Source organism: Macrobrachium rosenbergii, chromosome 50, assembly GCF_040412425.1.
Source record: "Macrobrachium rosenbergii isolate ZJJX-2024 chromosome 50, ASM4041242v1, whole genome shotgun sequence".
NCBI lineage: Eukaryota > Metazoa > Arthropoda > Malacostraca > Decapoda > Palaemonidae > Macrobrachium > Macrobrachium rosenbergii.
Window position 1 is genome coordinate 14,811,521 of NC_089790.1, and position 26,755 is coordinate 14,838,275.

General features: G+C 38.9%; 1 protein-coding gene across 3 annotated transcripts; it reads left to right on the forward strand.

Annotated features, from left to right (window-relative positions):
* Positions 1-262: 262 nt before the first annotated feature.
* LOC136832650 (V-type proton ATPase 116 kDa subunit a 1-like) lies at positions 263-25,867 on the forward strand. Of its 3 annotated transcripts, none has more exons than XM_067093919.1 (17): positions 263-403; positions 1,329-1,470; positions 1,688-1,864; positions 2,574-2,702; positions 8,562-8,671; positions 9,938-10,064; positions 10,572-10,748; positions 11,019-11,231; positions 11,814-11,964; positions 12,564-12,703; positions 19,692-19,958; positions 20,345-20,454; positions 21,807-22,014; positions 22,578-22,766; positions 23,022-23,228; positions 23,527-23,651; positions 24,802-25,867. In XM_067093919.1, exons 2-17 carry the CDS (start codon positions 1,354-1,356, stop codon positions 24,896-24,898), a joined length of 2,544 nt encoding a protein of 847 aa, XP_066950020.1. In that variant the 5' UTR covers positions 263-403; positions 1,329-1,353; the 3' UTR covers positions 24,899-25,867. The 3 variants fall into 3 exon arrangements, with proteins under 3 accessions (XP_066950020.1, XP_066950022.1, XP_066950021.1); XM_067093921.1 differs by having other exon boundaries at positions 8,595-8,671; XM_067093920.1 differs by having other exon boundaries at positions 317-403; positions 1,310-1,470.
* Positions 25,868-26,755: the final 888 nt, after the last annotated feature.

Here is a 26,755-nt window from a genome sequence, read left to right on the forward strand (position 1 = left end):
AACAAATAAAAACTAAAAAAATCTTATTCTTGTTGTTATGGAGTGTTATTTACAAAATACATAAAATAATAATGAACCAAAGTCAAAATAAAGAGATCCGAACGCCATAGATGGCGTTGTTAGCAGTCAGCTGATCTGTCATATGATAGTTTCTGATTGGTTAAGGGTGGATAGAAAAACGTATATTTTAACCAATCATAGTAGAGATTTAAAAGGTAACTAAGAATTAATAGATTCTCATTGGTTATACTTTCTACCATCCGTACTTGCCGGTGTGACCTCAAAATAATCATAACATTGGGAGCGAAGGCTAAGAAGAGGAAGGACGACCGCTGACAGCTCCTGCAAAAACACCTGTTGCTATTTAACTAAGTAATCGATATTTACCCCTGTTTATGGTCAGGTGAGTTAGTTAATTGTTATTATGAGTCATAATTGACTTTAAATTTGTATGTAAGGTTAAATTGCCAGAAAAATAGCCTTTTAGTCACCTTTTGACGAGGGTACCCAAGGCTAGTCGAATCCTCTTACCCTAAGGTAAGCAGAAGCCTCCAGGATACGGTAGGCTTTAGGATAAAACTGGTTTTGGATAAATTCAGATTACATAAATTGGATTTCTTATCGTAGATTGTGATATTTTGTTAAAATTAGGCTTTTACATAGCCTTAGTAGGCTGTAGGATAAGGCTAGGCTTCCCTCTCCTTAGTAGGCTAAGGATAAGCTAGGTTCTCCGTTAGGCCGCCACTAATGTTCAGTTTTACCTGCACAGTTATGCCTGCACATTCGGCCTGTGCAGGCAAAACTGAACCCACTAATGCGTAGTTGTACCTGCACAGTCATAACTGATCAGGTATAACTGAGTGTTAAGGCCGCCACTTATTACTTTGCAGAACGATGGGATCAGGTTCTAACACAGTCTCCAAGTAGAAGTTTATTCCATTATTTCTGATGTTTAATGTTACTTGGGGAGTCTAGGGGTGGGGAACAAACCCACCCCCGTGTTTTAGGAAAGGTTTCGTTTGTTTCCGTTTGCAGAACCTGTTCCCATCGTTCTACACTCGCCCCTTGCAAGTTATTAATAAATTCATGGACATTTGTCTTCATCTACTTCCTCCTCATACCAGTCTGTCCAGTCTCTGAATTAGCAGGAGCGTGGGAAGAATGCCATTCACAAGATGACTAGAAAGTTTTTTTTGTATATTTGTATTAAATGCTTCCAATTTGCCATGTATGGCTTAAAGATTCTTGGAGAGATTTACTTCAGTAACCAAAATAGTAATAAAAGTAGCCATGATAATTTCCACATGAGTTTTTCTTTCAAATTTTAGTTGCGCATAAGGCACAACCAGAACCATGGGGTCGATTTTCCGAAGTGAATCGATGTCCCTGTGCCAGCTCTTCCTTTCAAGTGAAGCAGCATACAACTGTGTGTCAGAGCTTGGAGAGGTTGGACTGGTGCAGTTCCGAGATGTAAGTATAGTGGCTCGTGTTGGTATTGGTATTTGTTTACATGATGGTTTTTGGGGTTAAATTTTTAATTTTACCCTGTAACTATAATGAAATATATTTAATTTTATTTTTGAACAGAACAGTATAATATTTGGAAATCATAATTTTGACAAGCTTGCCTATGCAGATTCATTAGGACACCATTTAAATCGTCGTTGCATTTTGTTTTATTATACAGTTAAATCCTGATGTCAATGCATTCCAACGTAAGTTTGTGCATGAAGTGCGAAGGTGTGATGAAATGGAGCGTAAGCTTCGCTACTTGGAAGGCAAAATGAAAAAGGACAACATCAAGATCATTGACACTGGTGAGAATCCAGAAGCCCCACAACCTCGTGAGATGATTGACCTCGAGGTAAGGACGGTATCCAGTTTTGTTCAATCATTAATCCATTTAGGATTTAGAATAATTGAACTTGGTCTCGAGTAAATCCTGTTACAGTATTTACACTCTTGTTCTTAACTGGTATGCTAGTAGATATGTTTTTATTTAGCTTTGACATGAAGACAGGACCACAATCCTTAAGTCTGTGGGAGGGTAATTCTAAGCCATAGTTCCGCGGTGAGCTAGACTACAGCAATTGACGTTTTCTTATGCTATTTTACTTGCTTTACAAGGATTTAAAATATTTTGTCGGGTGGCTGTAACTAAACTGTAATTGACCTTTGAAGACTACGCGACGGGGTAGATCTAAGCCGGCATTCAGCGGCAACCCCCCCACCCCCTTCCATAACTAATATGGCAAAATTGTAACCAGTAAACACCCCTAAAAATACCAACCTAACGTACCCTAGGGGTGTTTACTGGTTACAATTATGCCGTATTAGGTATGGAGGAGGGTGGGAGGCTCACCGCGGAATGCCAGCTTACTGATCTACCCAGTCGTGTAGTCTTCAAAGGTCAATTACGGTTTAGTTACAGCCGGCTGACAAAATATCACTTTAAATTCTTGTAAAGCAAGTAAAATAACATAGGAAACATCAATTGCCATAGCCTAGCTCACTGCGGAACTACGGCTTAGAATTACCTGTGGGAGTTATTGAAACTATATTTTTATGTCCAGGCAACCTTTGAGAAGCTAGAGAATGAGATGATTGAGGTGAATGCCAATGCTGAAACATTGAAGAAGAATTCCTTGGAGTTGACTGAACTCCTCCATGTGCTGAGGGCTACACAACTCTTCTTCGCTGAGGTGAGTAATTTCTTAACCCTCACATCACACTGTAAAATTTAGTAGCAGCAATGAAATGTTCATAAAAACCAGCACAGTAATGGAGACTGATATATATATATATATGAGAAATATGAAAAATATATCATTAGAAAGTCAGTGCTTTGAGCTTTCAGATTAGATTCAAAAGACTGCTTTTGTAAGCAAGTAGGGGAACATGGGAATATGACAAAATCAGATCTCACAAAAAATTAATAAATTCATTGCTGGTTATAGTTTATATATAAACTTTTTCATATAATAACCTAAAACATTCTGGAATATAATAAACAAAAATATTCATATATTCCAGCTTCATGAAAACTTTATAGGCTACTTTTCAAAACATTTGCATATATCAGTCATCTTGATATAGTAGGCTACCACTTTTGAATGACATTCACTTATACAATACTTTGCCAGTATCTTTGGACTTGAAACTTGAAGCGCAGACACTGTAATTTGAAATGTCACATTCCTTTACCGACTTGCTAAAAACGCTTTTTGGCTCTGCAGACTGAATTATGTTTATACAGTGTTATTAATTTATTGTTTTCCCACTAAAGTATGATGTACCACAAAGACATTTGTGAATTATGAGAAACATATATTTGTATATGTCAGCTTCAAGTCTCAGTAAAATAGATGAAAAACATATAAGGTACAGTAATGCACTTTAAAGTTGAAAATATCAATTTGATTGGTTGGTATTTTGTGAGGTGGAATCTGACAACCACAAAGTCAGCAGCATTCTAGTGATGTAGCCACTGCTTTAGCCCTGATTGGCATTTCAGGGATAAGGGTTAATGGTATTTTGAATATAGTTTTTGTAGTAAAAGTTATTTTTATGCGAATTACCACAATTATTTTTTATTGTAAATATTTTCACCATAGTATGACAGTGATGGAAGATTTTGTTTTATGATTTATATCAATAATGTATTGTACTGTAATATTGCAAAAGACAAATTTCATTTGCTATCTGCTATTACTGCATTGTTACTTTTCATGTGTATTGTGGTTTGTATAGTCTGATGCCTTTTTTTTTTTTTTTTAAGATTTTCAGTCATTTCATGTATCTACTGTGAATTAGTTGCTTTGTATAGCCAGGATATTTCTCTGTCAGGTTTGTTGTACTTTAAATGCTGATGGTTGACATTGTTCAGAAATAAGACTTTGTGATATATGTTGTATTATTAGTTGCAGTATAAATAGTGTTTGTGGTATTAAGTGAGATGTAGATGGATCATTGTAGGGATTCTGACTTATCTACCCCATAGGGGGTTAGTGCCAGCAGTGTGCTTAAAATAGTGCACTGTAGGCATTGCTTAAGGCCCTTTGCAACCCCTTTCATTCCTTTTACTGTACCTCCGTTCATATTCTCTTTCTTCCATCATACTTTTCACCCTCTCCTAACAGTTGTTTCATAGTGCAACTGCAAAGTTGCACTATGAAACTCCTCTTACATCTTTAAAACCTTTTTATTCACAATTTCCTTTTCAGCACTGAATGACCTCATAGGTCCCAGCGTTTGGCCTTTGGCCTAAATGTTATATTCCATTGTATTGTAATGTGTCTATAATTATGTATTCTCTCATATTTGTTTTTCAGAAATGGCATCAATTGAAAAATAGTTAAATGCTCGTCTTGGATATCAACTGATATCAACTACTGTACTATTTTTTTTTATGTAATTTGATGTTTCATTATAATAGCATTTTGCAGTTTTGCTTCTTTTTGCAATATGATCTTGTCCCATCTCCTCAGTGACTTTGTGATATAAATTTCCAAACATGCTCTTTTTTTATGTATATCCATTGTGCGTATCACACCAGTAGATATCTTGAAGTAATAGAAATGTACAGTATATATTACTGTACACAGCTTTTGTGTCCAAGAGTATAGCCATCCATCTTCTTTTTGCAGCTGTCAAGGAATAGTTAGATTTCAATGTGAGGTAAGATGACACAGTAAATTTGAGGCAGCGAACACAAAACCTAATCATAGTCTCATATGGAGTTTCTTTTTTTAGCTATTCAAATTGGTTATTTGAACCAGGATTGTAACGTATACCACAGAACTTGTCGTGATAGTCTTATCAGTCATCTAAAGGAATATGGATCCCATACCTGAATGTAAATTTATTTGCATTGTTCACTGGAAAATGTCTTTCTTCAGCACCAACACTTGGAGATGGAGGCTTGGGAATTGCAATGTATGTGATAGTATACAAATAAAGTCCAAAAATACAAGAAACATCAACAGCACTGACATCTGCATTAAATTAGGACATATAGCAGCATAAATGTACAATTAAGAGGATCTGAGTAAGACATTTTTGTTCATACCTGATTCTGAAGACAATGAAATGATCCCCCTCAAAAAAAATTATATCTTTCGCAAAATTGCCATGTCATACCCTGTCCAATCCAACAAATTCCCATTTCTTCACAGTTGCAGAAAAATATACTAAACCATCAAGTTATCACATGAATATTAAAACAAGACATTCCCACTCCCATGTGATTCCCAAGGCAGTGAAAGACCAATTTGAATAGCTTGAGAAGGACCTTCATGAATAATATTTCTTGGATTGTAGACTTTGAGAAGTTACCCAAACACTTGCATGATTTTAAATTTTTTCTTGTAGAAAATTAAACTTTAATTTTGGTTAGACCAGGTTTGTAGTACACTAAGTTTACTAATGCCGATTTCTATTTCACCCTTGTCAGTGCTTGGAGTTTTATTTTTTGTTAGTTCTGATAATAATTCCTTATTGATTTGTATTTGTAGGACAAACCATTTCCTTACTGGGGCCTTATTCCTAAGTATGAAGAGGTGTAACTAATTAAATACTCAACAAAAAGTTTTCTTATTTAACTTGGACTTTGAAAAACACCTTCATGTGAGATCCCTACATTTTTCGTGTCCTCTATTCATCATTAGGTCTCAGTGTTTCATGCCTTTTTTTTTTTTCCTCCCCAGTTTTTGTTGGGACACATCTGTATGATGTTATGATCCTGAATGGCTAGGCAATCCCAACCATTTTGCAATGACTGCTTGGTTCCCTTGACTGCAGGGCGTTTGGAATACATTTCTTTTCACAGTGCTTGGAAAAGGAAGTTAGTTACCCTCTTTCCACAATTCTTGCAGAGAATTGTAATTAGCAAATATGATTCATTTTGCAATGTCTCATCACTAAACATTGTTCTGCCATGCTACAGAATGTTGTCATTTCTGCATCCTTAGGTGGGTCAAGAATATGACAGATTTAGCCATAGATCACTCTTCATGAGTCATTCCATATAAAGTGATGCTTTTAGTGCAAATATGTCTTTTTTATTGCAACAATAAGATGCTTTGCTCTGATCAGTTCACAAATTTATTTACCAATTTGTTAATTTTTCCTTCATACAAACCATTGCTGGATGGATGCTGTGGTTCCCCTTCACTTTACTCTAGCTTGGTACAAGTTCATCAACTCAGGCGCTTACTGAATGTAGGGAAACAGAGATGTAGGGATTGTTACTCAATAGAAAAACTTGCTACATATGGGATAAAGATCATTTTAAATGGCTTCCTGCTTGTCATCTTTTTACTGGGGTCAGACCCACAGTTAGATATGGTTTGTATCCTCAAAGAGTGTTTTTAAGATTACTATACAGGTGTGTGACATAACAACTACAGGCAGGTATATTCCGTGGTTGTGGTTGATGCTGCATCTGTTTGTGTTACCAGCTTCAGATACAACAAACATAGACTACATTATACAGCATATTATTTGAGCATTCGTACTCCAAAAAGAGAGAAAATATATAAGCTAACTGATATGCTTGCATCATTGACCACATATAACTGTATTTCACCCTACACTACAGTATCTCTGTATGCTGCACCTTCATAAGTGATGACAACACAGTGTTTCTTGTTAATTATTTAATTAATTTCTACACAGATTTCTCACTTCTGTTATGTACCGGTAGTTTAATATTTTGTACTTCCCCTTTTTTTTCCATTAATTTTATCCTGTTTGGTTGTGGTTTATGGAAACTTATTATTCTTTATCATGGTTTTGTATTTCAGATTATTTGTACTTGACCCTTTGAGATTTTAGGGAGGGGCCAAAACTTACATGTGGGAAAACACACTCCAGTCTAGATTACTGCTTCTAAGTTTGGAAATAGTTTCCTTTACTTGCTTGCTGTAAATTTATTTTTCGTGATAGAATGTTGGGTTTGGTTTCATTTTGAAGCTAAGTAATTTTACTGAATTATATCAACTTAAGAAGTTACCTAAGAAGTTAAAACTACAAAATTATATTGTCAAAATAATGCATTCACATTAACTGTGAACAGAAATTTCTTTCTTTTTCATAAGTAGATATCTAAGAAAATGCACTATAAAAAATTGTAACTTTTTGTACTATGAAAAAGTAAAATAGATTTTCTTTCCTGTGATATATAAGGTTATACTCATATATGCCAGTTAATTAAGTAGTAAAACTATGGAAAATTAGGTGCAACAGCATTTTGAAAGTAAATCTCTTAGAACAGCCCCTTCTTGCACTGGAGACAGTTGATCTATCACCCAGTACTCTTCAGACATCATCCCAGCAATTTATTTTTAACTTATTTCTTACATTTTCTGTAGAAGTCATTTGACATCATCAGAGTCTCAAGGGATAAAATTTGCGTGGCATCATTTGATTTCTAATCTCAAAGGGTTAAGAGTCTCTCTTACAGAGTACACATCCACATACACATTTTAAGGTTTATGGTATTGAAAGGATTTTATTTTGTTGTATGAAGTGGATAATTTTGTCTTTCCGTAAGTCAAAGTACAGTATGTTTTCAGCAAGGGCTCCAAGTTTGTAATTCATTATGAGAAAAATGCTTGTAGCATTATTAGGTTGTTGGCCTTAAACATCTGTCTGCATCCATGACTCTTTGGTACATTGTGAGAAGGGCCCTTGCATTAACATAATAAACTTTTAGTTAATGAATAAGGATGCTAGAAGTCCTATAACATAAACATGAGAAATGTGTACAAAATAAGTTTCAACGTTTTACTGAATAATATGCAGTTCTTTGGAAGATGACTGGGTTATTGGTAAAGGTATTGATACAGAATTAAAAAGCATAAATGTTTAAAAATTAATATTATGTTCCTGTAATCTTGGTTCATAAGGAATTCAGATTTTATGATCCAAAGCACTGGAGAAGTGCAACTTCCAAGTGACTCATTTAACTATGATGGTGGTGGAGTTACATTTTTAATAATATCTCCTGTTTTATTTTATGTTTTTACATTAAATCTGAAATTAATATTGAGTGTTCTTGTTTTGATACACTGTAACGAAAGACAACTTTAAAAAATTATGCATGTGCATATACTGTACACCCTGTCAGGGTGTTAACCACAAGTAAAGTATGAGGTGTAAGTGTATTGAATACAAAACTTATTTTAAACAAATGTTGTATGTACTATTTTAAACCACAGTAGTTTAGATTGATATCTTTTTTTGAAGAATTGATTGTTGTCTCTTCCTACCGCTTTTTTGGTGATTTGCTAATGGCAAATGTTTATGGATGCTAACTGAAATGTATTCTGTGTGGTACTCTGATCATTTTTATTTTTGGTGTTTTGCCTATTGTCATAACGTGGTGTGGAAATGTGGTGGTGTATCTTTCTTGCTAACACAAAAATAAATCTTTGTGTGAGCTGCTTATATTTGTTGTGATTTAAATTCAATGTTTTGACAAATTTTTTTTTGCTTTGTGTGCGGTATATGGTGTGTACGTACTTTGGGATGCTTTGGCTTGGCTCACGTTAATAAAATAGCATGAAGCCAAATCTCCCTTCGAATCTGAACAGCGTGACTCCGAGCCCAACAGCAGCATCACACAGAACCTCATTCCAGCAGAGGAAGGAAAGGGACCAATTCAGCTCGGGTAAGGACACTTTCCTATTCATGTTTTTTGTTGATGCTCTGTTTCAGTTTTTATGTTTATCGATGATGTATCTTGTACTGTATTGCTTTGTCTTGAGATACTTAACGTAGATTTATTAAGATCTAATGTAATATCCTTCCTGACATTTCCTCTTTAGTTTGTTAAGAACATTTTTCTGACTTGGGAGCATTGTCACTTGAATAAAGAGCATTTCATTTTAGCATCCCTATAATTGGAACATCACATATTCAGCTGTAAAACTAATTCTTATTTATTTCCAATATCTTTTTTTCTTTTTTTTGTCAAGTTGGATTTCATAGAACTATAGTCACTAAGATAACTTGCAATGCTTTTTTTTTTAGTATCAAAGGCACTGATACTGTTGCATATGCATTGGCAAAAATGGCCATTCAAAGTTTATTTATTAGATTTTCTGCATTTTTCTGTTTAACTTTATCTATGCAGTCCAGTATATGCTAATTTTTTCCATGTGTATAAGGACATTTTATTCTCATAAAAATGATCGCATGCACAGTTTTTCTTGGTTTTGAACAAGAAATATCAGGAAAAAGCCAACCACATATTTCTTGTAGATACAAAGTAATTTAAACATAGTATTAAGGTTAGGTTTACATCAGTTTTAGTACAGCAAAATTAAAACATTAGTATAGCCTGTGCTGTTGAGGCAGAATAAACATATTACAGTAGTAAGTTCACATTTTCTTTAAAGACAGGCTTATGCTGTGTTGAGTTTACTTTCATATAACTTTCAAAGCCTATCATTTATTATGCAGTCACCACAAACTTCTAGATCATCAATTAAAGCGATGGGTTACTGTATTTTGGAATGTTATTTCATCTAAAATCAGTTTTATATACAGTATACAGGAAGTCTTCTGTATACAAACTTTGAACTTACAGACTTTCAAAGATACAACCTTCCATGTTTGCATGATATATGGGACTTATAAATTTTATTTCATTGCCACTTTTTCAAGGGAAGAGTAAAAATTTTTGTTTATTATAAAATTTATTTTATGTACAACGATAAAATTGTCTTGATAAAGCTGTAGAGTATTACTGCATGATGTTACGGTATATGCTATAGGCTAACTACAATCCTGGATGCCTGGACTAATTTTATTCAACTTACAAACCGGCCCGTGAAATGGATCTGGTTTGTATTTAGAGAACTACTCGAATTTAATGTTGGTTGTTTACTTACTTTGTAAAGACAAGGATTTATAAAAGTGGACTGCATTTCAGCTTCGTTGCCGGTGTCACTCCTCGCGAACGGATGCCGATGTTTGAGCGCATGTTGTGGCGCGTTTGTCGGGGCAATGTTTTCGTGCGTCAGTCAGAAATCCCTGAACCTCTTGAGGACCCTGTAACAGTAAGTCATTCTGTTTCCTGTTGTAGTAGTCCATTTCAGTATTTAAGGAACTACCGTGCCATTTATACAATTTTTTAGAGTGGTTGACTTAAAACTGTAAAAAGGAAGGATTGTATTAGTTAGTGAAGCAAATTTCAGAGTACATAGTATAATTTTTTTTAGTTATCTTTTAATATACCAGTCCACAGTGTTCTTAGTATTACCTGGACTGTATGTATGTGAAAGATTTTTCAAGTCTCTCACTCTCTCTCTCTAAAGAAAAAATACTGTATTTTGCTCTCTCTCTTTTTTTAAAGGAAAAATACGGCATTTTGCTTACTGACACTCTCTCTCTCTCTCTCTCCTTCCTTTTAAAGAAAAAAAATACTGTATTCTGCCTACTGATTTTATTTTTCACCAGTGATACTTAATTGTGAGCCATGAGAAGAACCCATTTTACCCCATGGTGTATGTCAAGTACTCGCAACTAAGGGATAATTTTCACTAATGCACAAACCAAATCTGCAGGGAGAGCAGGTGCGCAAGACCGTCTTCATCATCTTTTTCCAAGGTGAACAGTTGAAGACGAAAGTGAAGAAGATTTGCGAGGGATGCCGTGCAACCATGTATCCCTGTCCTGAGAGTACTACCGAGCGAACCGAGATGTCTCAAGGGGTTAAGGGACGTCTGGATGATCTGAAGACGGTGAGGATGAGATGGGTACCTTTGTATAACTTGGAAATATGTGTTTGATTGCTTTTTGTAATTGTACTCAATCAGTTTTTTTGTAAGTAAAAAAAAAAACACTTCATAACTTGACTTTTGTTGGTTTTGTTCAGTGCTTACATTCTCTCCGACTGTTGGTGAAACATTCTAGTTGTTTGGTAATGCATGGCTTAGCAGTCTGCACCAGCAAATTGAAGATTGCAGTACATCTGATATTTTGTGGAATTTACTTGATATTTTTCGACACAGGTTCTGAGTCAGACAACGGACCATCGCCGGCGTGTGCTTGAGGCTGCGGCAAAGCACATTCGAGCTTGGTTCATCAAGGTTCGGAAGATCAAGGCCATTTATCTGACCCTCAACATGCTTAACTTGGATGTCACAAACAAATGCCTCATTGCAGAATGCTGGATCCCTACTGATGACCTCATACGCATCAGGGAAGCACTTCGTAAAGGGACTGTAAGTAATGATTCTCTCAGTCACCTCACTAATCTACTGCTTATACACAGGTATGATTATTATTGCCATAACTCTGTTTACACACTGATCAGCCACTCAGTTGCACCATGATCATTCTGATTTTGCATCTCCTAATCCCTTTCTCTGTTGTTGTCAGTGTATTAATTTCTTGCTTAGTTTAATTAATATTCACTTCCACTTTTCAGTATGTTATTCATTCATACAGCTCATCTGTAATTTTTTCTTTTTATACAGTAAAGACAGACGATTATTTTAAAGTTATAATTGATCTCATGAAATCATGGATTTGCCTGCTATATCAGTGTATCATAATTAAATATATTTAGCATGAAGAGCAGGAATGACAGGGTTATATTTTTTATTGAAGTGCAATAAAATCTTTATGAAGAAACCATTTGTTGTAAAACAGTATAAAAGTGTTACAGTAATATTTATCATTGTTATAAGTATTGCTAGTTCTATCTATAATGTTGCAGTATTAGTAGTGACAGTACTGATAGCAGGGGGAATAATAGCATAAGGTATAATTCTATAAGCTCAATTTTTAATTTTATTTTACAGGAAAAGGCTGGCAGCTCAGTTGAGCCTATCATAAACTGCATGGAGACTAGTATCAACCCCCCAACATTCCACAGAACCAACAAATTCACAAGTGCCTTCCAAAACCTCATTGATTCTTACGGAGTTGCAACTTACCGTGAAGTGAATCCAGGTTGTGCACTTTTTGGAATTTTTATAACTGTTTTTCAAAATAAACCCAACATTCATATGGGGATATGCTTTAGCACCAAGTGTTTAAACTGAAAGCTGTGAAAAAACCCGTTTCAGGTATCTTAAAAGGAATGCAGTACAGTACTGTATTTACAAGAAGTAAACCTACAAAACATAAATTTTTTAAAACTGCAGTTGTTGTCATAAACTGCCCATAGAGGTGCACTCCCTCTATAATATTACTATTAAGTACCTATCAATACCATTGACTTATTATCATCACCATCATTGAGAAATTTTGCAAAATCTTGCTTCTGTGCCCAGCATATAAGTGTTAGTATTAGTAAGGTTGCCTTGCTCCATTAGTCAACCAAAGAAAATAATGAAATTTGGAATTGTTTAATCCACTGACATGGCAATAGTCATTTGTAAAGCAATGGTTATACCTTTGAAAAATAAAAATATTAAATATAATTTTTCATTGCAGTATTTCGGGTATTGTTGCAACCACCCCATCTTTTGATTCTCCATTTGATCTGCAAAATAAATACTTTATAATTTATTACACAAAAATATAATTGTTCCTCTTTTCCCCTGCAGCACTCTACACCACCACCACATTCCCCTTCCTGTTTGCTGTCATGTTTGGTGATGCAGGTCATGGTTTGATCATGTTGGTATTTGCTGCTTGGATGGTTATTAGGGAAAAAGCTCTCATTGCTGCCAAGATGAAAGGAGAGGTAAGGAGCTGAAAATATTTAGTTTTATATAAGCTACTTACCAAGTAATTACATAGCTATTAGTTTCTGTTAACAGCTATGTAATTACTTGGTAAGTATATACAGTATAAAGCTTTATTTTATTATAAAAATGTCATTTTGTTATGAGGTATGCAAATTCTTTATTTGAATTAAAACTGTGCCTGAGATCTGGATGTCTAGATCTTCAGGATTAGGGTTGAAATAAAAATAGGTTTGAAGTGAGTTTGTACTTCCTTCTAAGGGTTTCCAAAGTCCAATCTGTAATGCCAGTCTGCACAACTTTAGTGTCTTGTTTTTGTATTTTAATTGGTGTAGTTTCTCTTTGCAGTGATTTGAATACATACTATTCCCTGAGAATACATACCTTCATAGAATTGATTAAATTGTTTGTAAAATATTGTATATTTGAATTAAATTGAAAAGTTACCATAAAAAAATTGTTGTGGCTGTGGGAAATCCCTTAAATATCACTTTGTTCATGAAACTTACCTGTCAGATATATATATAGCTGTATTCTCCGAAGGTCCGACAGAATTTCAAATTTCGCGGCACACGCAGTGGCCGGTCAGGTGGTTAGTACCCATTCCCGCCGCTGGGAGGCGGTATCAGGAACCATTCCCATTTTCCATTCAGATTTTCTCTGTCGCGGTGTTGTCAACAACTGTTGTCTGCACCTCCGTCATAGGATTTGCTTTTTCTAAATTACTGAGTATCTCATTGTCTTTTGGTATTTTGACTTTGGATCGGTAGATCGGCATACGCTTTTGACTTTTCTTTGGGTTTTGATTTAGATTATCATTATGTCTGGGTCTAGCTCTGCTAGTTACCGTGCGTGTGTGATGTCTGAATGTAGGTGAGGTTGCCGAAAGCTGCGGTTGACCCTCACACTATTTGTTCTAACTGTAGGAAGCATATATGCATGTTGAATGATAGGTGTGATGAATGTGCTTCTTTGTCTGAAAATGAATGGAGAGCGTATGATAAATATGTGAGGAAGTTGGAGCGTGATCGACTGAGGAGGTCTTCCTCCAGGAGTGCTTCTCTTTGCGGAAGTGTTGATGTCGGCCCTAACTCCCCTGTACCTTTAGATCCTAACCCTGTGGTTTTGTCTCCTGCCCTGAGGTCGTGCCAGTGGAGACTAATATGCTTTCCGCTATGATGGAATCGATTCGTGCATTAGAATCTAAGGTGTCAGCTCTCCAAGATAAGTGTTGTGAAGTGACTAGTGCCCCCAGTGCAGTGGAGGGGCGTCAGACCGGCCCCATCATGCCTCTAGGCCTGGACCTCTGCTGGACTCCCAGGACTCAGGAGAGAGCATGTCGAAAGCCGAAGGAGGGTGACGGGATCCCCACGGTCTGGCGTCCCTTCGGCAGGTCCTGAAGACGTTTCCCAGGCTGCCCAGGCTCGATCTCGTGTTCGGGTCCTGAAGGACTGCTTCGTCTTCTGACACGTCCTCCCCACGCAGGGGTTGGAACCGTCAGATAGACTCTCGCCCTCTTAAGAGAAGCTTTAGGGAGGAGGACGCTTCACGTCCTCTCTCTCCTACTCTGTGCTCCTCGCCAGAGTTTGTGGATGCGTTCCCCCCAAAGAAGTACCGGACGTCATCCCAAGAAGACGTTTTGAGCGCCCAAGAGCTCTCCCTCCTCAAGAGAAGAGGATTAGGACGCCCCCTCGTCCTTCTGCCTCTAGGTTCCGTGATTCTCCAGAGAGGCGTCACCAACGAGGACCCTTATTGCCTCCATGCAGCAGCAACTCTCCTCGTTCATTGCAGAGAGAGAGTCCAGGTCCCGTCCTCGTCGGAAGGATGTTAGACTCCCAGTGAAGAGATCTAGGCGGTCTCCTTCTCCTGCTCCTCGTTCGTCACCTTCGTCTGCTTCGCCCGCTCGTCGTGGAAGGAACCCTAGACTCGTCCCCAGAGGGTGTTGGGAGGATCGATCTTGGCGTCACCCCAGGACGTCCTCCCCTCCCTTCTCGTTCTAGACGTCATGTTCTCCATTTTGTTGATGACGCTCGTCAGGCTTATGACGTTCGTCATGCTGCCAGACGTGACGCCCGGCTGGACGCTCAAGAAGCTCGTCATGCTGCCAGGCGTGGACGGCTCCGATGGACGTTTTTGACTCCCTTCAAGACGCTCCACCTGCCGTTGCTGTCGGCTCGTGTGGTTCCTGGTTCTCCAGCTGCCTTGCACGCCAGTTCCTCTTCCAAGCAGAGGTCCCTGCGGCGTGTTTCCTCTCCAACTTCTCTCTGCTCTTCCCGCCCGATGTTGGAGATAGACTCAGGGTCTCGGAGTCTGAAGATGAGTTGAAGGATCAGTCCTCGTCATGCCGGACTACCAGATCCTCGTCAAGCTGTTGAAGGAATTGTTTCCTGACAAGTTTCTGCCGGCAGTACCTCTCTCCCCTCCTTCTCAACTGACTTCTACTAAGTCTAGGAAAGCTCCGGGATTTCTGAAGATGACTAAATCGCTCTCCACTAAGCGGGCCTTCAAGAAAGTCCATTTGTGGATGGACTCCCGCAAGGCTCAAGGAAAGTCTTCTTTCGCCCTTCCCCCTTCAAGACTCTCGGGAAAAGCGGCGATGTGGTATGAGACCGGAGAAGACTTAGGCTTACGTCTTCCTTCCTCATCTAAGGGAGACTTCGCCTCGCTCGTTGATTCGAGTAGGAGGTCTCATCTGTCGACGGCCAAGATTCCCTGGACTCTTACGGAGATGGACCATCTTTTGAAGGGCCTTTTCAAGACGTTAGAAGTTTTCAACTTCCTTGACTGGTGTCTTGGAGCTTTGGACCTTAAGTCTCGGAGTCAGGACTCGATCTCCTTGTCGGACCTTTTGAGCGTCTTGTCTTGTATGGACAAGGCGGTCCGAGATGGTTCTGACGAATTGGCCTCGCACTTTGCGTCTGGAGTGCTCAAGAAGAGGTCTCTATTCTGCGGTTTCGCTACGAAGTCCGTCTCCTTGGCACAGAAAGGAGAACTGTTGTTTGCTCCCCCTTTCCAATCATCTTTTCCCGGCCGTTGGTTAAGGACACGCTGCAAGCCTACAAGAGAAGACCACACAGGACCTGTTGGCTCAGTCATCGAAGCGCCCTGCGGTTCCTGTGACCTCGACGACGTCAAACCGTCAACATTCACCCAAGATGAAGAAGCCCTTTCGTGCCGGAGCATCCTCGAAACCTTCTTCTCGAGGAAAGAACCTCTCGAGAGGTAAAGCCCTTGCTAGAGGTAGGGGCAAGAAATGATGTGATTCTCCTCCAGATACCGGTGGGTGCCAGGCTTCTTGCGTTTTCCGAAGTCTGGAAAGTGAGAGGGGCAGACAGTTGGTCCCTTTCGGTTTTAGAGAAAGGATACAAGATCCCTTTCCTTTCTCCCCCTCCCTTAAGCCTTTCGCCCTTGGACCTCTCTCCGTCGTACGGTCCAGGAAAACAAGAGATCCTATACGACCTGCTGAGGCAAATGCTCGTCAAGAGAGCAATAGAACAGGTCTTAGACCTGAATTCCCCGGGCTTCTACAACAGGCTGTTCCTGGTCCCGAAACAGTCGGGAAGTTGGAGACCTGTGCTGGATGTCAGCAGCCTGAACCGCTTTGTCGCGAAAGAAACTTTCAAGATGGAGACGGCGCAGTCTGTTCTAGGAGCCTTAAGACCTGGGGATTGGATGGTATCCCTCGACCTTCAGGACGCGTACTTCCACGTACCGATACATCCTCAGTCAGGAAGTTCCTGAGGTTCGTCTTGAGGGGAAAGGTGTATCAATTCAGAGCTCTTTGCTTTGGCCTGTCCACAGCTCCCATGATTTTCACCGTCATCATGCGGAATGTAGCAAGGTGGCTGCATCTGGCAGGCGTGACGTGTGTCGCTCTACTTGGACGACTGGCTGATTCGGCGTCATCGAGGGAGAGGTGTCTGGAGGATCTTCAAGCAACTTTAAACCTGACGAAGGAACTCGGCCTGCTGGTCAACTTCGAAAAGTCACACCTGACCCCAACGCAGTCCATCGTGTATCTGGGGATTCAGATGGACTCAGTGGCTTTTCGGGCTTTTTCCGTCCCGAACGTCAACAACTGTGCTACGAAAAAGTCCTGGCCTTCCTAGGGAAAGAAACCTGTTCGGTGAGGAGTGGATGAGTCTGCTGGGGACCATTTCCTCACTGGAAAAGTTTGTTTTCCTAGGGAGACTACATCTCAGGCCTCTTCAGTTCTTCCTGCAAGACAACTGGGAAGACAAGGAAAATCTCGAGTTGTCTCTCAAACTTTCCCTCGAAGTGAAGGAGCATCTCAGGTGGTGGTTGGATCCCTCGAGGCTTTCAGAGGGCGTGTCTCTCAGCCTTCGAACCCGACCTAGTGTTGTTCTCCGACGTCAATGTCGGGGTGGGGAGCAACACTGGGCAAGAGAGAAGTGTCAGGCATCTGGAGAGGGGAACAGGTGGCCTGGCATATCAATATGAAGGAATTAGGGGCGATTTTTCTAGCCCTTCGATTCTTCCAAGATCAAGTGTCGGTCGCACAGTCCAGGTAAACGCGGACAATACCACTGCTCTATCTTACCTGAAAAAACAGGGAGGCACTCATTCTCGTTCCCTGTTCGTTCTTGCGAAAGAGATCCTGTTGTGGGCGAGTTCCAGGAACGTTACGATCTTGACGAGGTTCGTAGCAGGCGTTCAGAACGTGAGAGCGGACCTGCTAAGTCGTCGTCATCAACTGCTCCCGACAGAGTGGACTCTGAACCAGGAGGTGTGCCAAAAACTGTGGGGTTTATGGGGTCGTCCCTTAGTAGACCTGTTTGCAACGTCAAAGAACAACAGGCTTCCGCTTTACTGCTCCCCTGTCCTGGATCCAGGAGCAGTGTCAATAGACGCCCTTCTTTGGGACTGGTCTCGTCTGGACCTTTACGCTTTCCCTCCCTTCAAGATCCTGGGAGAAGTGGTCAGGAAGTTAGCGTCGTCGCAAGATACGAGGATGACTCTGATCGCTCCGTATTGGCCTTACAAGGAGTGGTTTCCGGAGGTAATGTCGCTTCTGGTAGACTTTCCAAGGGTGTTACCTCTTCGTCCAGATCTACTCAGACAGCCCCACTTCGAACGATACCATCAAAACCTCTCCGCTCGGTCTGACTGCGTTCAGACTATCGTAAATGCTGGCGAGAGCGAGGTTTTTCAAGCAGGTGGCAAGAGCGATCGCGTGAGAGCCAGGAGAACATCCTCGATCGCAGTTTACCAATCGAAGTGGGCGTATTTTCAGCAGTGGTGTACTGCAGAGGATTTCCTCTTCTCGACCACTGTGAGCCAGATTGCCGACTTCCTTTCTTTCCTTAGGGAAGTTCGAAGCTGGCAGTCTCTACTATTAAGGGGTATAAGAGTATGTTGTCGGCGGTCTTTCGGCACAGAGGATTAGATATCGCCAACAATACGGACCTCCATGACCTCATTAGGTCGTTCGAGGCGACTAAGGTGCCTCAGTTTTGGTTCCATCTTGGAACTTGGACGTGGTTCTTAAGTTCCTGATGCAAAGCCCTTTTGAACCCCCTTCATGCTGCTTCTTTGAGGGACTTAACAAAGAAGACTTTATTTTTAGTTGCTCTCGCTACTGCAAAGAGAATCAGTGAGATTCATGCAATATCTAAGTCTGTTGGTTTTAAAGGAGACGATGCGGTGTGTGTTCTCTCCAACCGTCGTTTCTTGCCAAGAATGAGAACCCGTCTCACCCCTGGCCCAAGTCCTTTGAATTGAAAGGTTTGGCGGGTATTCTGGGTCAGGAACCAGAAAGACTGCTTTGCCCTGTTCGGGGCTCTAAAATTCTACTTGAACAAGACAAAAGAGTCGAGAGGGCTTGCATGGATAGGTTATGGTGCTCGGTGAGAAGACCTGACGTCCCCATGTCAAAGAATGCGCTGGCTTTCTTCTTGAGGTCCACCATTCAGGAAGCGCATAAGAGTTGTCAGGAGAGTGACTTCGAACTTTTGAAAGTTAAAGCGCATGAGGTTCGGGCTGTGGCAACGTCAGTAGCCTTTCAAAAAGAACATGGCTCTGAACGAGATTATGAATGCCACTTTTGGAGAAGTCATTCTGTGTTCGCCTCTCATTACCTAAAGGACGTAAGAACAGTGTATGAGTCTTGCTGTTCATTGGGACCTTACGTTTCGGCTGGTACGATCTTGGGAGAAGGAGGCAGTACCCATCCTATCCTTTAATGTATGGTTAGAATAGTTTTAAAATTTTTGGTTGTGTTTTTATGGTTGTGGGTAGACTGTGGGGGCAGTCTCCCCTTTCCTTAGTTTTTTACTAGTCACGATATTTGGTAGGTCAGGTGGTTATTTTTGTCTCTTTGCTTCCTTCTTGAGGGCTACGATCTGGGCACATAGTGGTCACGTCCCGTTGTCAGATCGTCTGGAACTCTCCAACCTTATAGGTCTCTACCTCGTTGGAAACTCCAGTAAAGCAGACTTGAGACTTGGGTGACAGTAATCACGAAGTCAGCTATGCTAAAAGGTAAGGAACCAAGATGTGTAATCATCTACATTGTTTTGTTTCTCAATCCTATGCTGTCTCTGCCCACCGCCAATGGTGCGATTCAGCTATATATATATCTGACAGGTAAGTTTCATGAACAAAATGATATTTTAATGATAAAATAAGGTTTGTTCATACTTACCTGGCAGATATATATTCGTAGTGCCCACCCTCCTCCCCTCAGGAGACAACGGCACTATGAAAATCTGAATGGAAAATGGAATGGTTCTGATACCCGCTCCCAGCGGCGGGAATGGGTACTAACCACCTGACCGGCCACTGCGTGTGCCGCTGAAATTTGAAATTCTGTCGGACCTTCGGAGAATACAGCTATATATATATCTGCCAGGTAAGTATGAACAAACCTTATTTTATCATTAAAATATCATTTTTATTAAGTAATTATACGTGTAATGTTTTCAAAGCGGCATACCAGAAAATGTAAAAATAAATTTCTCTTTTCAGATCTGGAACATTTTCTTTGGTGGTCGATACATCCTTCTTTTGATGAGCTTGTTCTCCATTTACACTGGTATAATCTACAATGACATATTTTCAAAATCTTTCAATGTTTTTGGTTCCCACTGGAGTGTTGGAAACAACACAAATACTACAACTATCGATGAGATTGAGCAACTGTGGTATGTGGAGAAGGAATTGACCTTGGATCCAAGATACAGGGACATATATGTTGGTGATCCTTATCCCATTGGATTTGATCCAATATGGCAGGTCAGTTCATGCTTTGGTTTCTTGCTTTGTACTATAACATTTCATTTTTCTGATATTATGTACCATCATTCAGAAAGTTCCATAGGTTTTGTTTTTATGTAGCTGAGAATGGTAGGTAGCTGATGTTTAATAGAATTTATAATTTTATGTGTACAGGCTTTAATAACTAGAGAACATCTCTTCCTATTAATTATGAAATCACCTGTGAAAGTTGAGTGATTATAGTGTAGCATAGATCTATAGAATAAGAAAAACTTATCCAGAAGTCCCTCGTGATTTGTGTCGTAAAAGGCACTTAACAAGACCAGTTTCTTGAACAGTTCAAGCAAGCAGTATCTTAACCTTCCTGTGACTTTTGTTGCTAAGAATATTTCCTTTTTCTTCAGATATCAGTCAACAAGATCAATTTCCAGAACAGTTACAAAATGAAGATCTCCATCATTATTGGCGTGGTGCACATGATTTTTGGCATCTCCTTATCTCTTGTCAACCACTTGTAAGTAATAAATACATAGCTGTGTTAAAAATTGTTAAATGCTAGTTAAAGTAAAGCAATCTTTGTTGAAAACTGTTAAAAATCTTTTAAATACTTTTTCTATAAGAAGCTCTTTCTTATTGTGGTTTATTTGTGTATACTGTACTGGATTACCAGAACTATTTCAACAAGAATTTCCACAGATTCTTCTTGGGAGGTTAACTAGGACTCAGAAGTGCAAAGTTGGAGAGCTTGCTTGAGACAATACTCCAGAAACTCAGTGGTGGAATGAGAAAATTTGTCAGCTCAGATTTTTCTCAAAGGAACATTGCCATCATAGAGATTGAATAGACAGCTAAGTTATTCCATGAGCATTGTCCCTTAATCTTGAAAATGGCCAGAAACTGAAAGATTCTAGGGCCTCTTCTAGTAGATCTGTTCATGATGGCCATAAACAAGAAGCTTTGAATTGGTCTTCTCAACTAGGTCTAGCTAGTTGGAAACAAATACCTGTATGCTATCAGGAGAAGCAAGTTCAGTGCTTATGCTTCTTCTCTGTTCATCTTGAAGGCATACAAGGTGATTGGGTCCTAAGAGGAGTTCTTTTGGTACTTAGTGCATCTCTTATTTCAGTTGGGTTTTTGTGTTGGTCTCATTTCAGCTGATGTTACCACCAACTCTGGGCATTAAACCCTCATCTTGGAGGTTATTCAGTAATACCTGTGACAGAGAGTCTTTCTGAACAACAGCTAACAAGATCTTGAGGTAGAGTGAACTACCTACTACAGACAGTTTTGTAAAGAGCTGTTTCCACTCACCACACCCATTTCTCAGCCTATTGGACTAATTTACCCACCTGAGATAGGTGAAGGGTCCAATTATATCTATAATTAAGTTTTAGGTTTCCACTTTATTGGTCATTAAAGGCAAAAGTGTGAAACAAATGACCGTTGTAACTTCAAATAACCAGAAAATAAATCTTCAAAGCATTTCTATAGCCTCTTCCTTTGATGCTACAGTTAATGTGAGATTGTTTGCACACAGTAATTCTTAGGGATTTAACTTTTCTGCACTCCTTTTAAATTTCCTCTGATACTGGAGTAAACAATACAGGATTCATTGCTGATTCTTGAGAGACACCAGCATTTATCCTATTTTTCTGTTTATGCCGAGGTGGTATAGGATCATATCTTGGTCAGGGAGTCTTTCTGGTATCTAGTGCCTTAATGCCAATGTAATAACTTGGCTTCTTATATTGCTTGTTATTTCTGTAGTTACCTTGATGTAAAGATTCAATAAACTACCAGTAATTTAATGTTGCTACAAAATGAATGTCTCTGTCCTTTCCACTATATATTTCTCTTTCTTTACAGGTTCTTCAGGAGAGCCATCAGCGTCCTTTGTGAGTTTATCCCACAGATGATCTTCCTGATCTTCCTCTTCGGCTGGCTGTGCGTTATGGTCATCATTAAATGGATTAGTTACGGAAACGGGGAAGAATTTGACAAAGTTCACGACTCTTCTTGTGCTCCATCCGTCCTTATTACTTTCATTAACATGGTTCTTGTGAAACCTGACAAGGTAAGATATTGTTAATTTGATTTCAGTACTGTACTGTAATGCCTAATTCTCAGGTCATGGAATATTGTGCAATTTGAATGTGGGGTATGTGTTAACTGAATCCCCTGGTCTTGTAGATGTTAGTTGTAGAATTTTCTTTGAGTATGTTGGGTACATAATAGCTTTGATCCTCAGAAATGTATTAGTGTATTTTACCAGCAGCAATTATAACTATTTTCAGAATGTGGTCTTCCGTAAAATGTGCATTTTTTTATATTGTTTTTAAAAAACGTTTTTAATGTTACAGTAAGAGTGCTGTATGTTACATAACTGTAAACAATGTTGCCTCATAATTATCAGCATCAGTGATGCCATTCATAAGCTAGAGAGTTAGGAGGCTATAATAAACTGCAATACATTAAGCATGGAGATTTTTATCTGTTAAAATATCCCATGTAGTTAAATTGATGAAGGTTGTTTATCAAGGTATCTGATGGATAATTTTGTTCGTGATTAGTTGTGGTTATGGTTTATACTTTTCGAGATTCTTCTAAAATTTGCATATTTGTTTTCTTACCTTACAGCCTGTAGAGGGATCACCGTGTAAAGTCTTCTTCTTCGATGGGCAGTTTACCTTCCAGGTTGTTTTGCTTCTGGTTGCTGTGATCTGTGTTCCAATCATGTTGATACCAAAGCCATTCTTCATAAAATACGAATACAATAAGAAGAAGAAAGCTCACACTGCACAACATATAGCAGACTCTGGAGAAACAGTTGAGTTTATAGTCTATTAACTTACTGGAAGTTTTAAGAATAAGAAACTTATCAAACCATTTGCACAGTATTCAGCTAAAGTTCTGCAGTCACTGTGAATTTAATATGTAAAGTTTTGGGTGTTGAAGATTTCTAGTCCATGCTTCAGATTCATATATAACAGCGGTCAGGTCTTTGAGAAATAAGAATATTCTGTGAAGGAAGCAACAAAGCTGCAGGATAAATCAAATTGTAAAACTCTCGAGTCCTTTCAGAGTGCAGTGATATCCAATGAAGAGGAGGAAGAAGAGGAGTTCCAGTTTAGTGAAGTATTCATAGAACAAGCCATTCATACCATTGAGTTTGTTCTGGGGTCCGTCTCACACACGGCTTCATACCTCCGACTTTGGGCTTTGTCGCTGGCTCATGGGCAGTTATCGGAGGTCTTGTGGAACATGGTCATGGCCATTGCTTTGAAGCAGGTAATTTCTCTGAAAGTGAAAGATTAAAAGTTACGGATACAGTACTTTGCCCCAACATTGTTAGCAAGATTTTGGTTCTCATTCAGCACTGTTGTATGGTTGTTGTAGACTCTTCCTTGAATAGCCTATGATATGAATAGTCTGTGAAGCAAGTTTTTGTGAATTTATGGTTTAAGCTAGTACATAAGCATAGAACTCAGACATATCTTCTTTAAAGCTCTTGACCAAATTTGTAGTTTGCGTACCATCAGGTTTAATGACAAATAACCCTGTTATATGACTTTTTTGTACCCAACAGGATAGTATGGTCGTGGGGACTATCATGGTATACTTGATATTTGCTGCATGGGCAGCCCTTACTGTCAGCATTTTGGTTCTCATGGAAGGATTGTCAGCTTTCCTCCACACTCTTCGACTGCACTGGTGAGTCTCCTGTTCACATGTGTCTGTTCCTGCCTATGTACATTTTACAGTGCCTAGCATATGTTTACTTTAGTAAGGTTCATAAACTGGTTACTTTGAGCTGCAGTCCAGATATGTTTCTCAGTTTTCAGGTTTTAGAATGAGGAAAACTTGTTTTTTAGTCTGATTTTAAATGAAACGTTTTGTTGTATATTTGGTCTATAAAATACTTGAAAGTTATCCCACTGTATATGTACTTGTACATTTATGTAATAATTTAAATATGTGACTTCATTTTATAATGTAAGGGACATATTTTAGCATACTAAACTCAAGTCCATGTTGTAACTAAACCACAAAGTTGAGATTCTCAACTTTCACCAGAAGATAAAAAGTACAGTATGTCCCTTCTAATGAATTAGACCTCAAATCTCCATGGAGACATTCCATACGAAGTTTGGCATATCGGCTGCTCCATTTGGTCTTGAATTTTATGACAGGGTATTATGAGCTAATGACAATACATGTTTGAAATAGAGAGGTGTATGGGGCCGATATACTGCCGATGAGATTTTTGTGTAGGTATATGAATCAGCTCATACCACAGAAGTTTCCTGCATAATGAGTTTGTCTAAGTTTCAACACTCGGATTAAGAAATTGAATTATAAAATACCCCAAAAAATGGGAAGTGAGCAGAAAAGAGGAAAAATGCCTCTTTGTACTCTCAAGCAAGGGAACTCAAACCCAAGACCATGGAAGGCCATGGTACAATGGCTAGGGCACAATCCAAGGTTGGATAACAAGGTCGTTCTTTACAGCATCCATTCTTCCCCCAACTGCAACCCCTTTCATTCCTTTTTACTATGCCTCCTTTCATACTCTTTCTTTCGTCGTACTTTCTGCCCTCTCCTAAAAATTGCTTCAACATTATTCTCAGTGCTGAATCACCTCATGGGTCCTAGCACATGGCCTTTGGCCTAAATTTTATATTCCAGTTCCAGATTCAAAGGGTATGGTGCACGTATGCATTCAAATTATTGCAAGCAGTACTTACAGAACTAGTCTCCGAAAATTCATAGATTTGGTTGATGTTATATATTGAAGGTTTTTGTTGTGGTTTGTACATTAGATATTTTTCTCTGTTAAGGACCTTTTGTTGTCTCTTTTCAGGGTGGAGTTCCAGTCCAAATTCTACAAAGGTGAAGGGTATCCATTCACCCCACTGACATTCAAGCACATCATAAATCAGGAAGATGAAGAAGCTTAATGGCTGTGGGTCTCCAATCCATACTTTTAAAATTAATATTTTGGGGAAAAGAACAGTTTTTAATATTTGACTTTATAGCTAATTATTTGTACTTGCTTGGAGTTACTACGTCTGTCAAGTTGTACAAAACAGCCTTCTTAATTTAATGGTCAGTTATTTATTTATGGGTTCATTTTTCTGGGAATTCTTAATTTATCTTAAGTGAATGATATATTAGTAGCTTGTTTTAATGTGATTCATTACTTTATGATGTGACCAAGCAAATTTCTCATCACTTTGAAGGTTGTGGCACAAAATGTGAATTTGAAGAAGAGAAAAATTTTCTTACCATGCAAACCCAGTGTTGTTATTTTGCAATATATTAAAGAATATCAGCAACAGATTTTACTTAATTTTGTAAATGATATATGTATAAATAGAGTAGGGAGGCAGCAGATTTACTTGTGTTAATTTGTGCCATAATTCTAATAATTTTTAGAAATGATCAAATTTGTGTTGTGCCAAGTTTCGTAAACACAAGCTGTACCTCTGTCCATTCTGATGAAAATGATCAAATTTATTCTGTGTTGTGGTTTTAGGTTGTCTTCCATATCTCTAAGAGCTTTGAATCTTTAGGGTAACTTTGTACTTAAGGAGTGAAATGCATCTGTAGCTTGGATAGTATGTTTTTGCTCTTATGCAATTGAAGATGACAAGAACTAGAATATGACTTTCCCATCAAACAGTCTTTTAATCATCGCTGACCAGTTCATCCTGTGTCAGATTTATAGGACAAACTTTCCATGACAAAAATTGACACTCAAGCTTACGGCATTTCTCTTTAGATTCAAAGCCAGTAGAGACAGGAACATGGTGTTGTCCCCAAAATTAAAATTATTAATGGAAAGTAATCTTTTGGTAGTAAACCCTGAACTATTTGCATTTCTAATTGGCATTGTTATTTGGCTTTGTAAATATATTAAATTCTAATCCTACTTTCCTTATCCTTTCAAGTGGAAATATTTTTATCTCTGGAGAGCTGTACTTATTATTCTCAGTCTTGTCAGTGCAAGTTTTTTTTTTTTTTTTTTTTTGCTCCTAGGTAGCCTAAGGCCATTTGTCTCAATTCTACAGTAGTACCAACAGAGCAAATTGAATTATCAGTACTTATACCATGAATTTGGTACTACGGTAAAGTATAGATATGGTTCAGCCTACAAGTTCTGGTCTTCATCATCGACAGGGCATTCTCTTGCTCACAGATATTCACGAGATTTCTTTGCTTAGTCCTTTCCTCTCTTATTATCTACATAAATGATCTGAACTTATGAATGACCAGCAATATGAGCAAGTTGCTGGTTATACCGTACTAAAATGGGTATCAGTACTCGTAACAAGGCAGCAACAATTGCTCGCAAGAGGACCCTGAGAAAATAGGATTATGCGCAAAGGTTATAAGAACAAGAATGCAAACTACAACCTGCTTGGCAAGGAGATAGCGTAATCATCAACCGAATGACCTATCAGTCCTTATCGTCAGTTACTTATAACCTAAGCAATCTATAGAAGTTCAACATAAGCCCTGAAAATACGGCAGAAGGATGCATTTTATGTTGAAGTTGCTACCAGGAAAAAGGATACAATATTACATTACTTAGACCTCACATAAAAGGGAGACAGGCAAATTAGAAGCAGCACAAGGAAGAGTAACAATGGTGAGTATCTTTGTAGAGTTTTACCTTAACAACTGGACTGCCATGATAAGGAACAATGGCTTCTTGTCACCATGTCTGAATGGAAAGTTTGGTGTCAGAAAGTTCATTCCTGACGGCAATAGAAATACAGTGATGTACTGAATGGCCGCCTCAGGTCAACGGT